Source organism: Pogoniulus pusillus, chromosome 23, assembly GCF_015220805.1.
Source record: "Pogoniulus pusillus isolate bPogPus1 chromosome 23, bPogPus1.pri, whole genome shotgun sequence".
NCBI lineage: Eukaryota > Metazoa > Chordata > Aves > Piciformes > Lybiidae > Pogoniulus > Pogoniulus pusillus.
Genome location: NC_087286.1, coordinates 40,667 through 55,437, shown reverse-complemented (window position 1 = coordinate 55,437; position 14,771 = coordinate 40,667). Strand labels below are relative to the sequence as shown.

At 47.5% G+C, this 14,771-nt stretch overlaps 1 protein-coding gene across 1 annotated transcript in view; it reads left to right on the top strand.

Annotated features, from left to right (window-relative positions):
* The window catches only part of STAM (signal transducing adaptor molecule), a 50,120-nt gene that overhangs the window by 23,678 nt on the left and 11,671 nt on the right, over window positions 1-14,771 (top strand). The window contains exons 3-10 of the mRNA XM_064162286.1: window positions 1,496-1,571; window positions 1,656-1,751; window positions 2,254-2,400; window positions 3,288-3,378; window positions 6,693-6,885; window positions 9,769-9,863; window positions 11,707-11,795; window positions 14,254-14,341. Coding sequence (XP_064018356.1) covers window positions 1,496-1,571; window positions 1,656-1,751; window positions 2,254-2,400; window positions 3,288-3,378; window positions 6,693-6,885; window positions 9,769-9,863; window positions 11,707-11,795; window positions 14,254-14,341 — 875 coding nt within the window. The remainder of the gene's footprint in view (window positions 1-1,495; window positions 1,572-1,655; window positions 1,752-2,253; window positions 2,401-3,287; window positions 3,379-6,692; window positions 6,886-9,768; window positions 9,864-11,706; window positions 11,796-14,253; window positions 14,342-14,771) is intronic.

The window sequence follows — 14,771 nt, the reverse complement described above, 5'->3', positions numbered from 1 at the left end:
TAGTTGGCACTGCTAGCATGAGGTGGCCGTTGCAGTCACATGTATACACTGCCCAATGCAGGGCTGCAGCTTACAGCTAGGGCTCATGTCAGTTCTTGGTTGTCAGGTCAGGATTGAAAGCACAGCACTGAAAAGAAAAATGTTACCGTGAGTACTCCAGAAATGCAGAAAATTTCTTAGTTTCATTTTGTCTTCTCTTATTCTCCTTCCTTCCTTACCCTCTTTTACAAACATCTTTTGAGGGGTATTCATAGAATCCCAGAATGGCTCAGGTTGGAAGGGACCCCAGAGATCATCTCCTCCAACTTCCTTGCCATGGACAGGGACACCTCTCAGCTAGACTCAGCTGCTCACGGCCTCAGCCAGACTGGCCTTGAACAACCCCAGGGAGTAGCCATCGACGACCTCCCCTGGGCAGCCTGTGCCAGAATCTCAGCACCCTCAAACTGAAGAACTTCTTCCCCAGCTCCAGTCTAACCCTGCTCTGTCTCAGCTTCAAACCATTCTCCTTGGCCTGTCTCTAGACACCTTCAGCAAGACCCCCTGCAGCCTTCCTGCAGGATCCCTTCAGCTACTGGCAGGCATCTCTAAGGCCCCCTGGGGTCTTCTCGTCTCCAGGCTGCACGCTCCCAGCTCCCTCAGCCTGTCCTCATGGCAGAGGTGCTCCAGCCCTTGGGCTATCTTTGTGGCTTCCTCTGGCCTCACTCCAGCAGCTCTGTGTCCTTCTTATGCTGCGGCCAGCAGAACAGGAAGCAGGATTGGAGGTGAGGTCTGAGCAGAGCCAAAGGGCAGAATCCCCTCTCTTGCCCTGCTGCCCACACTGCTCTGGGTGCAGAGGATAATGGTTGTAAGCCATGGCAATTCCTACCTCAGGTTCACTGGACCTTCCAGTATCTTTAAAGAGAGAACAAAATCACAGAAGGCCACAGAGATGTTGGACACTGAGCTCTCTAAAAGTCCCATTCCAAGTGCAGCAGGAGTAGTTGCATGGCCTGCAGAGCATCCCGGTTCTCTAACTGAAGAGCTTTTGGGCATTTCTGGGCTCTTTACACTAATTCCATCTCCACAAGAGGTCACAGAGCTTGCTGGCGGGTTTTGCTGGCTAAGGAAGCTCACAGTTCTGGCCACGACTCTCAAGTAAAAACAGAATCACAGAACATCAGGGATTAGAATGGACCTCTAAAGATAATCTAGTTGAACCCCCCTGCCAAAGCAGGATCACACAGATAAATCACCCAGGAACATATCCAGGTGGGTTTTGAATGCCTCTAGAGATGGATACTTCACCACCTGTCTGTACCAGTGCTCTGCCAGCCTCAAAGTGAGCAGTGCTTTTCCTTAATTGTCTGTGTTTGTTTTGTGTAATGGTACCTTTTACATGATGTTACTGAGTCCTTCCCTGATGATGTTTGGGAGAACTGCTGTCTGTTAGTTGTCAGGTAGTAGAAACTGTTGACTTCATTGTGTTTTTTCCTCCCTCCCTTGTGTCTTGTAGGCCTAAGGACTGTCTCCGTTCTGTTATGAAGAGAGTGAACCACAAAGATCCCCATGTTGCTATGCAGGCATTAACAGTGAGTTCTTTTGAACCTTGTGTTTCTCCTTCCTCCAGAGCTCTGCAAAAAGTCTGCTCTGAATTGGAACCTTTCCTTCTTCAGCTTCTAGGAGCCTGTGTATCAAACTGTGGGAAAATCTTCCATTTAGAAGTCTGTTCAAGAGATTTTGCCAGTGAAGTAAGCAATGTGTTGAATAAGGTAAGGTGTCTGCAGCTGGCAGGAGGGCAAAGCCAGACACAGCTGGGCTGAAAGTGGAACAGAGTCTGCCTTCAGGAGGCTGGAAGTTGCGTGGCAGAGGGGAAGGGCACAAGATGACTGGGAAGAGTGTGGCTGTGAAAAGGATCTTCCTGAATGCCACATCCTACTGCATTTACTCATGTGTTCTGTCTGGGAGAGGTGGGGTCTTAATTTATAACTATAGCAATTAATTTTCACATGGGATAGCAGCAATGAAACACTAGAGACAGGTGTGGTGAACTGGAGATTAACACAAGGCTTGTCTGTAACCTTGCTTTACTTGATTTTGGGTTTAGTGCTTATCCAAATACAAGGCTTGGGCACTGTGCTCCCTTTCTGATAAAGATATCCCTTAGGAACACGGTGGGCTTCAAGCTAAAGTGCCAGGAACATGAGATGATTTGCAGTGGAAGGTTCAGAACAAATTCCCACGTTGTTTAACTCTTTTCTGCTGTTCTTGTAGGGTCATCCAAAGGTTTGCGAAAAGCTGAAAGCCCTCATGGTGGAATGGACTGATGAATTCAAGAATGACCCACAGCTTAGTTTAATATCTGCTATGATTAAAAACCTGAAGGAGCAAGGAGTTACTTTCCCAGCTGTTGGTTCCCAGGTATGTTCCATGTTGGGTTGTTCCTAGAGGGTATCTCAGTTATTGATTCTTTTGGTCATACTCAGTTCTGTATTTTGCAGTTTGGAGCCTTGAGTTCTAGAATGTGTTTAGCAAACAAAATTAAATCTCTCTTGTCTCAGTGAAGCTTTCCTTTGACAGTCGACTCACAAAATCATTTTGATTGGAAAAGACCTTTAAGGTCACTGAGTCTCTACTGGAATACTTCTTGCCCATGGGGGTGGGGGGCTGGAGCTAGGTGGTTTATGATTCCCTGAAACATTCTTCAACTCTGCCAAGGCTGGTGCTAACCTGTGGCACTCAGCCTCTTGGAAACACCTCCAGGCATGGGGATTCAAGCACCTTCCTGGGCAGCCTGTTCCAATGGTTGAGAACCTTTTCAGTGAAGAAGATTCTTTTCATAACCAACGTAAATCTCCTCTGGTGCAACTTGAGGCCATTTCCTCTGATCCTATCACTTGTTACTGGGGGAAGAGACCAACCCACCACCTGGCTCTGATGTCCTTTCAGAGAGCTGTGGAGAACAAGGTGGTCTCCAGACTAATCAACCCTGCTGCTCCTCAACCCTTCACCAGCTTTGCTGCCCTTCTCTGCACCTGCTCCAGCACCTCAATGCCTTTCTTGGAGTGAGGGCCGCTAAAGTGAAGCCAGTACTCAAGATGTGGCCTCCCAAGTGCTGAGTCCAGGGGAGCAATCAGTCCCCTGGTCCTGCTGGTCACTGTTGCTGATCCAGGCCAGGATGCCGTGATGCAGGGTGCTCTGATGTACTTTAGATGTTTATGTTGCAGATGAATACAGATCCAGATGGCAAACTTTGTGTGCTGCCAGTTTGTTGTTGAATTCATTTTTACATCTTCACTTCTGCCTAGGCTGCAGAACAGGCAAAAGCAAGTCCAGCTCTGATTGCCAAAGATCCTGGTACAGTGGCCAACAAAAAGGAAGAGGAGGATTTAGCTAAAGGTGAGTGCTGTATTTGCTGACCTAAGGAGCACATTGGGCAATAGTAAGTAAAGCAGGAGAACAAGTCCTTCCCCTCCTTCCTCCACAATCCTGCTGTGTTTGAGGGTTGTGGTAATCCTTTCTGTTCCTTTCTTTTTGTGCACTTCCTGGAGGGTTGGATATTAAAACTGTGGACAAGTGAAAAAAAATAGGAAGAACTCCTCTTTGTTTACTTGTTTCTCCTCACCAGAGTGAAAGACTACAGTAAAAAAGTTCCCCCGTTAAGGACTTGCTGCACTCTGGATGTGTTTGATCTGAGTTCTGTTCTTGGATTTTCCCTCTTGCAGCAAGTGAAGCACATTCATTGCAATTTAAACACTTGTGAAAGGAGAAAAGAAGGATTACAGCATGAGTGTTATGCAAAGATTTGGGATCTTTTACTTGAACATTATACTCCTTTGAGTGCTGCCTGCTATCCCTGGTATCCTTTAAGGGTATCTTGTAAGGATAAGTGGCTATTACATGTCACCCTGTGGGCCCAGTGAGCAAAACAGAAGCTTTCTTTTGATTTACTGTTGTACCCAAGTATATTTAAAGGTCAGTTGTGGGTTTTTGAGGTGAAACTCCAGCAACGTAAAGCCCTTTTATATACTGAGTTCTCCATGGACCAGTAATGTGCCCTTGTAGCCAAGGGGCCAGTGGCATCCTGGAGTGCATCAAGAAAAGTGTGACCATCAGGGCTAGGGAAGTTCTCCTGCCTCTTTACTTTGCCCTGCTGAGACCGCACCTGCAATACTGTGGCCAGTATCTCAAGAGAGACACGGACCTGCTGGAGAGAGTCCAACAGAGAGCTAGGAGGATGCTGAAGGGACTGGAACAGCTCTGCTGTAAAGAAAGGCTGAGAGCTTCAGGGTTGGTTAGTCTGGAGAGGAGAAGGCTGAGAGGAATATGATCAGTGTCTCTCAATAGCTGAGGGGTGGGGGTCAAGATGAAGGTGCCAGGCTCTGTTTGGTGCTACCCAGGGATAGGACAAGGAGCAGTGGGTACAAACTGGAACCCAGGAGGTTCCACCTCAACAGGAGGAGACATTTCTTTGGTGTGAGGGTGCTGGAGGCCTGGAGCAGGCTGCCCAGAGAGGTTGTGGAGTCTTCCTTGCTCTGGCTTTGTGATTCCATGAATACTATGGCTTTGGGCTATAAAGTTATGCCAAAGCCTGTTGACAACGTGAGGGAAGTTCTTGCACTGGCAGTTGTGGATGCTTACAGTTTCTGTCGCTGGTAGAATGTGTTGTTGGTTAGCTATTGTCTAGTAAACATTGACTTATTTCAAACATCAGCAACCCCTCCGTGCATTTTACTAATAGTTTCTTCAATAACTGTCCCACCAAAATCTGCTTTTAAAGGGGTAGGTTCTCTAATGTTTGTTCTCTTGGAACGAGGACCCCAAAACTGAACTTGGTATTCAAGTGGCCTTCCAAATGGGTTTTGCGTCCTACTTTGTCCCTTCTTAAACATAATCATTTTTTCATAAACATGGAGGAGCATTGTGGTGGGTTAAACTTACCCCCAAAACAAATTACCAGACTAGCTCAGAAGGTTTGGAAACAAAATGGGGCTGTACTTACAAATGCAAGCTGCAGTCTGGCAGTATAAAATGCAATGAATATGTGCAGAATCTCTTCACATACATTTACAATTCAGAAACAATACAGAGGGGCCCTGGACAAGGGAGGAGTAAAACACTTCCCCTCCTGCCCCTGTCTAAGGGACTGTTGTAGTTGGAGGGGTCCCAGGTTCCCCGAAGACAGCTGCAGGGACCAAGCCCTGTCCCAGGGAATGGATCTGTGCATCCCAGGGGAGGGATCTGTGCGCCCCAGGGGCCAGATCTAGGCACCCCAGGATACTGTGGCATTGTTACTCCATTCCTCTGTCCGATATCTCAGCTCATCAGGCAGCGCCTGGCCCATCTCAGGCTCCTTCCCTCCCTGCCTCTTCTCCCCTCACTCTTTCTCTCTGGGCAGAGCCTTCCTTACCTCATGATCTGTGTGGGGAGATGGCTCTAGCTGGAAGAGAATATTGAGCTGTGTCGTGTGGCCTGCTGAGACCTTATAGGCCTAAGGTGCGGGTGCAGTTCTGGCCTACTGTCAGCCTGCTGAGGGTGGAACAGGTGAAGGCATTCTAGATGGATTTAGTCCAGTGGATTTGGCTTAGCCTGTGGATATGTTCATTCTACCTGATTGCCTTTGGCATATATGCTCTAGTAAATAGAATCTCTCTTTAAACTTCCAACCAGTGTGCGGTGTTTTCATTCTTACTCTCTAAAAGGAGTTAAAGTCAGTCCTGTTGTCCGGTCCTGGGTTGCTCATGGCCTCAAACTGCAACAGGAGGAAAGAGAGATACCAGAGAAGTCCCCACTGCTGCAGTGTGCTTAGCCATAACAAGAGCCTCAGCCAAGGACAGTGTGGCTATGCACAGGCATTAGCCAGCAGCCGGAGAGAAGAGAAGAGGAGAGGAGGAAAGAGCAGTTTGTGCAGCAAACTAAATCCTGATCAGCAGGCGAATGGAAGGATAGAGACTTACCTGATATTGTTCTTTCCTATCCAGTCCCCTGTTTTATTTACCTTTTACTATTTTTCTACTCCATGTCTCTGGAATTTCGCTGTTTCTTGTTTATAGTTTAGCACTAGGCCAGAGTGTTAGTTTCAAACTACCACAAGTGGAATAGGAGTGAAACCTTTCTGCTCAGTCAAATTTAATTGAGAATGACCAAGAGAAGTAAAATTATTCAAGGAAAGATGGGGAGAGACAAATGGATAAAATTTTCCTTGTCTAAGCAAAAATCTTTCTCTTAATTATGAATTAATGAGGCAGTTTTTTACCGTGAGGGTGACTGAGCACTGGCACAGGTTGTCCAGGGAGGTTGTGAAGTCTCCATCCTTGGAGATACATAAAAGCCATGGGTACACAGTCCTTGGCAGCCAGCTTGAGGGGATCCAGCTTGAACAGAGTTTTGGAGAAGATGACCACCAGAGGTTCTGCAAAAGTTCAGCATCATGTCAGTGTAGTGGGGATGTGGCTAGAGCAGCTCAGGGTAATAGCAATCATGGCCCAACGAATGGATGGCTGCAGTGTGGTATCCCATGGGGCTGCATGTGCTGTTCAGTTATGCTGCCCATGGGGAGCAGCAGTAACTGGGCAGAGCTGTGCTCTCTAGCTGTTTCCTGCTGTTTTTTCTAGGTAAAAGGCAGAAGTTGCTGCTGCTGCTGCAGTTAAATTGTCCTGTGGTTCAGCCCCTTTCTCTAGGAAGTGCTCATGTGAGTTACTCTTCTTTCACAGCTATTGAACTGTCGCTGAAAGAGCAAAGGCAGCAGCAAACAGCTCTTTCCAGTCTGTACCCAAGCACCTCAAGCCTGCTCACCAATCACAAGCATGAAGGCAGGAAGGTTCGTGCCATCTATGACTTTGAGGCTGCCGAAGATAACGAGCTGACCTTTAAAGCAGGAGAGCTCATAACTATCCTTGATGACAGGTAAGTTTTAGAGAGTGTCTACTAGAGGCCTGTTAGACTGCAGAGAAAAGTCATGTCAAAAGCTAAGATAATTGTCATGTCTGAAGAAAGAGACTTTGGGGTGTTGGTAGCTCAGCAGCTTCCCCAGGAGCCAGCAGTGCCTTCATGCAGCTCAGCAGGCAGCTGTGTGCTGGGACACAGCAGAGTAGTGTGGGCATCAGGGTAAGAGAAGGGATTCTGCCCCTTGGCTCTGCTCTGCTCAGACCTCACCTCCAATCCTGCTTCCTGTTCTGCTGGCCGCAGCATAAGAAGGACACAGAGCTGCTCGAGTGAGGCCAGAGGAAGCCACAAAGATGATCCAAGGGCTGGAGAAGCTCTGCTGTGAGGACAGGCTGAGGGAGCTGGGAGTGTTCAGCCTGGAGAAGAGAAGATCTCAGGGGGCCTTAGAGCTGCCTGCCAGTAGCTGAAGGGATCCTGCAGGAAAGCTGCAGAGAGACTTGCTGAGGGTGTCTAGAGACAGGCCAAGGGGAATGGTTTGAAGCTGAGACAGAGCAGGTTTGAACTGGAGCTGAGGAAGAAGTTCTTCAATGCGAGGGGTGGTGAGATGCTGGAACAGGTTTCCCAGAGAGGTTGTGGATGCCCCTTGCCTGGAGGTGTTCAAGGCCACGTTGGATGAGGCCTTGAGCAGCCTGGACTAGTGGAAGGTGTTCTGGAGTAGATGATCTCTGAGGTCCCTTCCAACTTAGTCCATTGTGTGATCTCTTCCTTGTAGAAGCAGACAGTACAATACAGTGTCAGTAAGATCTATTTACACATTCAATATTTTATTTAGTGATTTATTTTTTTTACATACCAAGTTTTTTTACATACTTAAAGCTTGTTGCGTGAAGCTGTGTCTGTACAGGTTGTGCTTATGTGCACAAAAAGAAACTCTTCAAGGACTGGAAGAAATGACAGCTAGAATGGGGTTATATAAGGAAGCTGCCCAAGCAGCAAGAGACCTGCTTAGAAAAGTCAAAGCTCAGTTAGGATTAAATCCAGCCAGGGAGATGAAGTGGAACAGCTAAAGTTTCTATAGGTGCATTAAAGGCAAAAGGAAGACTAGGGAAAGTGTGGTCTCCCTCAGAAAGTAAAGGGGAGAACTGGTGACAAGTGACATGGAGAAGGCTGAGATTCTCAACGATTTCTTTACCTCAGTCTTCACTGGCAAGGGCTGCAGCCACACTCCCAATGTCACAGAGGTGAGCGAAGGGCAGGTCTGTGACCATCTGATGAACCTGAAAGTGTTAAAGTCCATGAGACCTGACACAGGATACACCCATGGGTGCCGAGGGAACTGGCAGACGAGGTCACTAAACTGCTCTCTATTATATTTCAAAATCCATGTCAGGCTGGGGCAGTCCCCACTGACTGGATAAGGGGAACCCTAACCTCCACTGTCAACAAGGAAAAGAAGGACGATCCAGGGAGCTACAGGCCAGTCAGGCTCACCTCCACCTGCTAAGATCATGGAGCAGATCCTCCTGGTGGCACTGCAGAGACAGAAGAACAACAAAGAGGTGATTTAGTACAACCAACACATCTTCACTGAGGGCAAATCCTGCCTGACAAACCTGGTGGCCTTCTGTGACCATGTCACAAGATCAGTAGGCGAGAGATGAGCAACTGACGTCATCTGCCTTGGCCTGAGCAAAGCCTTTGACACTGTCCCTCACACATCCAGGTCTCCAAGCTGGTAAAACATGGGATTGATGGATAGGCAACTCAGTGGATAAAGAACTGGCTTGGTGGCTGCACCCAAAGAGTATCTGTCAGTGGGTCCATGTCCAAGTGGGGGCAGTGACAAGTGGAGTCCCTCAAGGATCAGTACTGGGACCAGTCTTGTTCAGCATCATCAGTAACATGGACAGTGGCATCAAGGAACCCTCAGCAAGTTCACCAACACCAAGCTGTGTAGTGTGGCTGACAGCAAGAGGGAAGGATCCATCCAGAGGGACCTGGACAGGCTGCAGAGCTGGGCACAAGCCAGTCTTATGAGGTTCAGCAAGACCAAGTGCAAGGTCCTGCAGCTGGATCAGAGCAATCCCAGGCACCAATGTAGGCTGAGCAGTGCCTGGCTTGAGATCAGCCTTGGGAAGAGGGACCTGGGGGTGCTGCTGGATGAGAAGCTCAACATGAGCCATCAGTGTGCACTTGCAGCCCAGAGAACCAACCAGAGCCTGGACTGCAGCAAGAGCAGAGTGGGCAGCAGGGCAAAGAAGGGGATTCTGCCTCTCTGCTTCACTCTGCTGAGACCCCATCTGGGGCACTGTGCCCAGCTCTGGAGCCCCAATTACAAGAATGATCTAGAGGTTCTGGAATGTGTCTAGAGAAGGCCATGAGGATGCTCGGCGGGCTGGAGCTACTCTGCTATGAGAACAGGCTGAGAGAGTTGGGGCTGTTCAGTCTGGAGAGGGGAAGGCTCCCAGGAGACGTTCTTGTGGCCTTCCAATATCTGAAGTGGGCTACAAAAAGCTGGGGAGGGACTTTTTAGGGTGTTGGGTAGTGATAGGACTGGGAGGAATGGAGCAAAACTAGAAGTGGATAGATTCAGACTGGATGTTAGGAAGAAGTTCTTCCCCGTGAGGGTGGTGAGACACTGGCACATGTTGCCCCGGGAGGTGGTGGAAGCCTCATTGCTGGAAATTTTTAAGGCCAGGCTGGATGTGCCTCTGAGCAATCTGATCTAGTGTGAGGTGTCCCTGCCCATGGCAGGGGGGGTTGGTACTGGAGGTCCCTTAAAACCCTGACAGTTCTGTGATCCTGTGAGTATCAGTTCCTGTACTGTGTAGTTCCTAGGAGAATTCCATTTGACTCTCAGATTTTTTTGACATATGAAGGTTTTAATTTATTTTTTATCTTTAGTGATCCTAATTGGTGGAAAGGTGAAACTCATCAGGGAGTAGGATTGTTCCCATCAAATTTTGTAACAGCTGATCTTTCTGCCGAGCCGGAAATGAGTAAGTAACATCACATTTATGTGTGTGTGTTGAGCTTGCCATGTGCCCCAAGGGATATTGGTGTAGTGATTTATTTTCCCGCCTTCATTTCCTTGATGGTAGAGTTCAGTGGCAAGTTAATAACTCCAGATCATAAGCCTTTGCTGTTAACACCATTAAATCTAACACTATTCTGTGAGGAGAAAGCAAACAAACCAACAGTCCCAGAACAAGTTTGAGACCTTAGTATTTGTTCTAAAAGTACTCTTTAAGCCTCAGTGATTGTTTGCTGCTACCCTCACCTACAGCTGTACCTAAATGGAAAGTCCAATGCATGCATGAGGTGCTAATGTCTGCATCTGGTCATTTACAGTCTCTTGGAGAAAGCAAAAGTAGCTACAAATGGCAGTGTGCCAGAAAGTGGCTTCTTGGCCAACAGCATCACTTCAGCATGCAGTGACCTGGTTCATTCTGAAGTGGTCACAGTGGTTGACTCTTGCAAGAGGCTTTGTGTTTGATTGTGGCACATCTTGTGGTCCATGTGGAGATCAAGGTTGAATGTTAACTGATTTTCCTGACACTTTGGAGGTCTTCCTGTTTTTCTTTAGGTCATGGCAGCACTGTACAGGTCTAAAACCTCTATGTGTCAAGCCAAAGTTGCCAAGCTGGCATCTGCTGAAAAATATTTTGCCATCTACTTCTGGCTTTGGCAGTAGCTTCTCTGAGCCTCATTTGACAGCTCCACCCGCACCTAGGTAAATGTAGGCAGCAGCAGGTTTTTCCCAAACTGCCTTTTTCGTGATGGAGGGAAAACTGAAGGCCCCTGGGCAGTCAGGAGCGGGAGTGCAGACAGTTGCAGAATGCTGCTGGGCAGTTGTGTGCGTAACGGCAGGAGGGCTGCTTGCTGCGTGCTTCTTGCACCTCTTTATGGCAGCCACCTGAAATACAGACAGGCTGATTAGACAGGGCCTGGAGGGCCTATAGCCCATGGCTGTAAATCTAATGGCTGTGCCAGACCAACGTCTTGGGAGCTGATCCCATGTGTAGTAGTCATCTGCTCTCTGTTCAGACTAGCTGGTAAGAGGAGTGTATTAAGAGTAGCACTGGTCAGCTTGGCTGTTGTTGTTCTGTGACTGAGGAGTGAGATGCTTTTGCAGATGCTACTTGTTGTGCCAGGGGAGGTTTAGAATGGAAAGTAGGAGCAATTTCTTTCCTGAAAGAGTGGTGAGGGGTTGGGACAGACTGCCCAGGGAGGTGGCAGAGTCACCATCCCTGGAGGTGTTGAAGAACCTGTAGCTGTGGCGCTTCAGAATTGAGTTTAGTGGTCATGGTAGTTGGGCTGCGGTTGGATTCAATAAGTCTTTTCCAACCTTAGAGGTTCTGTGATTCTGTGAAGGAGGGAAAGAAGCAACATTTGAGAACTTTAGGTTCTGTACTTTGCAGAACAGAGGGCTCTGGTTTGTCAGAGCTGCTCTCACTGGTTTTCTGTTAAACCCGACTCAGCAGCCCCATTGCTTCCAAACCCTGTCCCTCTCCTTGTTTTCCTGGTTATTGAAGTGTGCTATGTGCAGGGGCACCATGATCAAGACATTCCATTTGCTTGCTAAAATCTGTTCTGTTGGCTTTGTGTGGACTGGTCCCTCTTGATGCACTTCTAACTGTTTAAGGAAATCGTTTCCTGCTGGGCAGATATTTTGGCCTTCACCTGTCACCAAATCAGAGTTCTTCTAATTATTTTTCCTTTGGGTTCTCATAGTAGATGTTTCAGATGCAGAGCCCTTAGGCATCAGGCTGACTGTGTAACATCTATCTCCTTTTTTGGTTTGGGTTGGGTAAAATTAAAACTTGCCCCTTTATCTTACAGTGAAAGCTGAGAAGAAAACGGTGCAGTTCAGTGATGAAGTACAAGTGGAGACAATAGAACCTGAACCTGAGCCAGTTTATATTGATGAAGTAAGCCTGATGAGCTGTTGGGGAACACGTTCGGTGGAGCGCTATGGGAAGATGACTCTTTGTTCACCAATATGGTTAGATGGTCAAATCCCCTTTATTTCCGTGATACAGTGACTTATATGCGTTCTAGCAAGAGGTGTGCTCAGCTTAAGATTGGTTACAGTCAGAGGGTCCAGAGTTACATGTAAGGTGTGCACAGGTTAACTTATCACAACATTCTAAGGGTCAGCCTCCTAGACCACCCACTCCAGCCCCCTTGGTTATCTAGTCTCTGCCCACTGCAGCTGTGTGTGGGGTGCTCAGTTGTTTACATCTTGATTTCCTAGCCTCGCTGGGAACCAAGGACGTTCTCAGCGCCAGTTACCCATGTTTATGACTTTATGTCCTCGACTGGTGAGAAATTCTTCCACAATGAGCCTACTTATTTCAGCTGCTGGTACCTTTGCATCATCTGGAGTTTAGCCCTTTCACCTCCACTTCTAAACCAATTTGAAATATCAGGGGAACATAATCAAAGGGGAATGGGAAGGAAAAGTGGACCTGACTCAACTAAGCTGCAGTGTTCTCATTTTGTCCTGCATCTTGAAATGCTTAAGGAGACTCCAGGGGGCACCTTCTAACTGCCTTCCAGTACCTGAAAGGACCCTACAGGAAGGCTGCAGAGTTGACTTTGCATGAGGGTTTCTAGAGACAGGCCAAGGGGGAATGGTTTGAAGTTGATGGAGAGTAGGGCTGGACTGGAGCTGAGGAAGAAGTTCTTCAGTGTAAGGGTAGTGAGACTGGGAATGGGCTGCCTAGGGAGGTTGTGGATGCTCCCTTCTGGGGGTGTTCAAGGCCAGGTTGAATGAGGCCTTGGAAAACCAAGTGTAGTTGCAAGGTGTCCCTGCCCATTTCAGGGAGGTTGGAGTAGGTGATCTTGAAGTCCCTCTGAAGTCCCTTCCAATCTGAGTCATTCTGTGATTTCTGAAACTGAATTTGGAATCTGCATTCCTTTGAGGGGCTTTCTCCAGGGTTCTGCAGCTGCTCACTTCCACTCTAGAAGCTTGGTGTAGAGTGACACATTCGCGTTCAGATTTTGCTTTAAGTACTTCAGGATACCTCAGAGGTACCCATCTTGAGCGCTTCTTTCCAATATAGTTCTCACTGCCTTGCCCTGGCATGAGAGCTGTCTTTCCTTTGAAAACTCTGAGCTTTGTGTTGCTCTGTAAGAGGTCTTTAGGAAGAGCCACTCAGCCTGAGGGCAGTGACTCTGCAGAGTGCCCAGGAACTCTCAGCCCAGCCACCTTCTTAATTGTTTGGTTTTTCTCTTCCTATTTGTTGTAAGTTTTTCCTCTGCTTCCCATAGGGCTTAGAATTCTCTTCAGAATTTTCCCTTTTCTCTCACTACCTTCCATTTCTTTCTCAGCTAGGCTTCTGCCACTGGTCTTTGAAATAAAAACCAATGCCCTTTGGTGTTTTTATAGATTGCCCTTAAACTGGTATTAAACAAGGGCGATTTACTCTGAAGGCAGCTATGCAACCCCTCCAAACATCATCTGTAAAACCTCATTCTGTGTGTGTCAGCAATGCCCTTGCTCACGTGCTGACAGGCTTCACGGACTTAAAAAATCCAGCATTGTTTTCAGTGGATTTAGTGCCCATGTCTTAGTTTTCATTTCCCCAGTTCAAAAGAGTCAGGGATCTGCTGGAGAGAGTCCAAAGGAGGCTATGAAGATGATGAAGAGACTGATGTGAAGAAAGTCTGAGAGGGCCTGGTGCTGTTTAGTCTGGAGAGGAGAAGGCTGAGAGGGCACCTTAAGAATGTCTGAGGGGTGGGTGTCAAGGTGAAGGGGCCAGGATCTTTTTAGTGGTGCCCAGTGATAGGACAAGGAACAGTGGGTACAAGCTGGAGCCCAGGAGGTTCCACTTTGACATGAGGAGACACTTCTTTGGTGTGAGAGTTTGTTGGAGGCCTGGAGCAGGCTGACCAGAGAGAGTGTGGAGTCTCTTTCTCTGCAGACTTTCCAAACCTATCTGAACGTGTTCCTGTGTGACCTGCCCTGGGTGATGCAGGGGGGTTGGACTGGATGATCTCTGGAGGTCCCTTCCAACCTCCACAATTCTGTGATTCTTTTCAAAGCTCTCTGCATATTCTGTCACAACATTGCCACTAAATCCACTAGGTGGTGGCACTGCTTGTGCCATAACTGGAGTGGGGAAGAAGAAACTGCTCAGAGGACCTTTTAGAAGGACTTCTAGGAATAACAGAGTATTCTGCATGTTCCACTTGTTACTGCTGATTGGCTTTCCTTGTTCAAGCATCTTTACTCCTCCAAGGCAACATGTATTTTAGACTTAGATATTGTTAATCTATATAATTTCCAAGTCCCAGGGATCCAAATGGCTGCTGTAAATTGCTGTCCTGGAAGGGTTAATTCTCTCCTCCAGACATGCTCTGATTGCATGATTTTTGTTCCAGGATAAAATGGACCAGCTCTTGCAGATGTTACAAAGCGCAGATCCATCAGATGACCAGCCAGATGTCCCAGAGCTGCTTCATCTTGAGGGTAAGACAATCTCATGAGGCTTTTTTTTGTTATTGTTTCCCACTAGTAGGAATCACCAGCGATTACTTCCATCAAGACAAATTGGCAGTGGGCTGCAACTGCTTGAGCTTCATATGTGCACCACCAGCATGCGTGACCAAAGGGCCTGATTTGTAATTTTCTTCTCTCTTTCTTTTTCCCACATCTAAGAGACCAAAGTTTTAGCTTAAAACAAGCCAAATCCTCTCTCAAGAGAAATATATTCCACTGTCTTTCCCTTTTCAAGGGCCAAGAATACCTAATTCAACCTTACTCATCCTTTCTTTTCCTCCTTCCTAGAGTAGCACAGCATAAGTTGCAACAGGAGTGTAAGGAGGATTCTGTGAGAGGAAGCAGAAGTACTGCTGAGGCTCAGAATAGAATCATAGAATCAAGCAGGTTGGAAGAGACC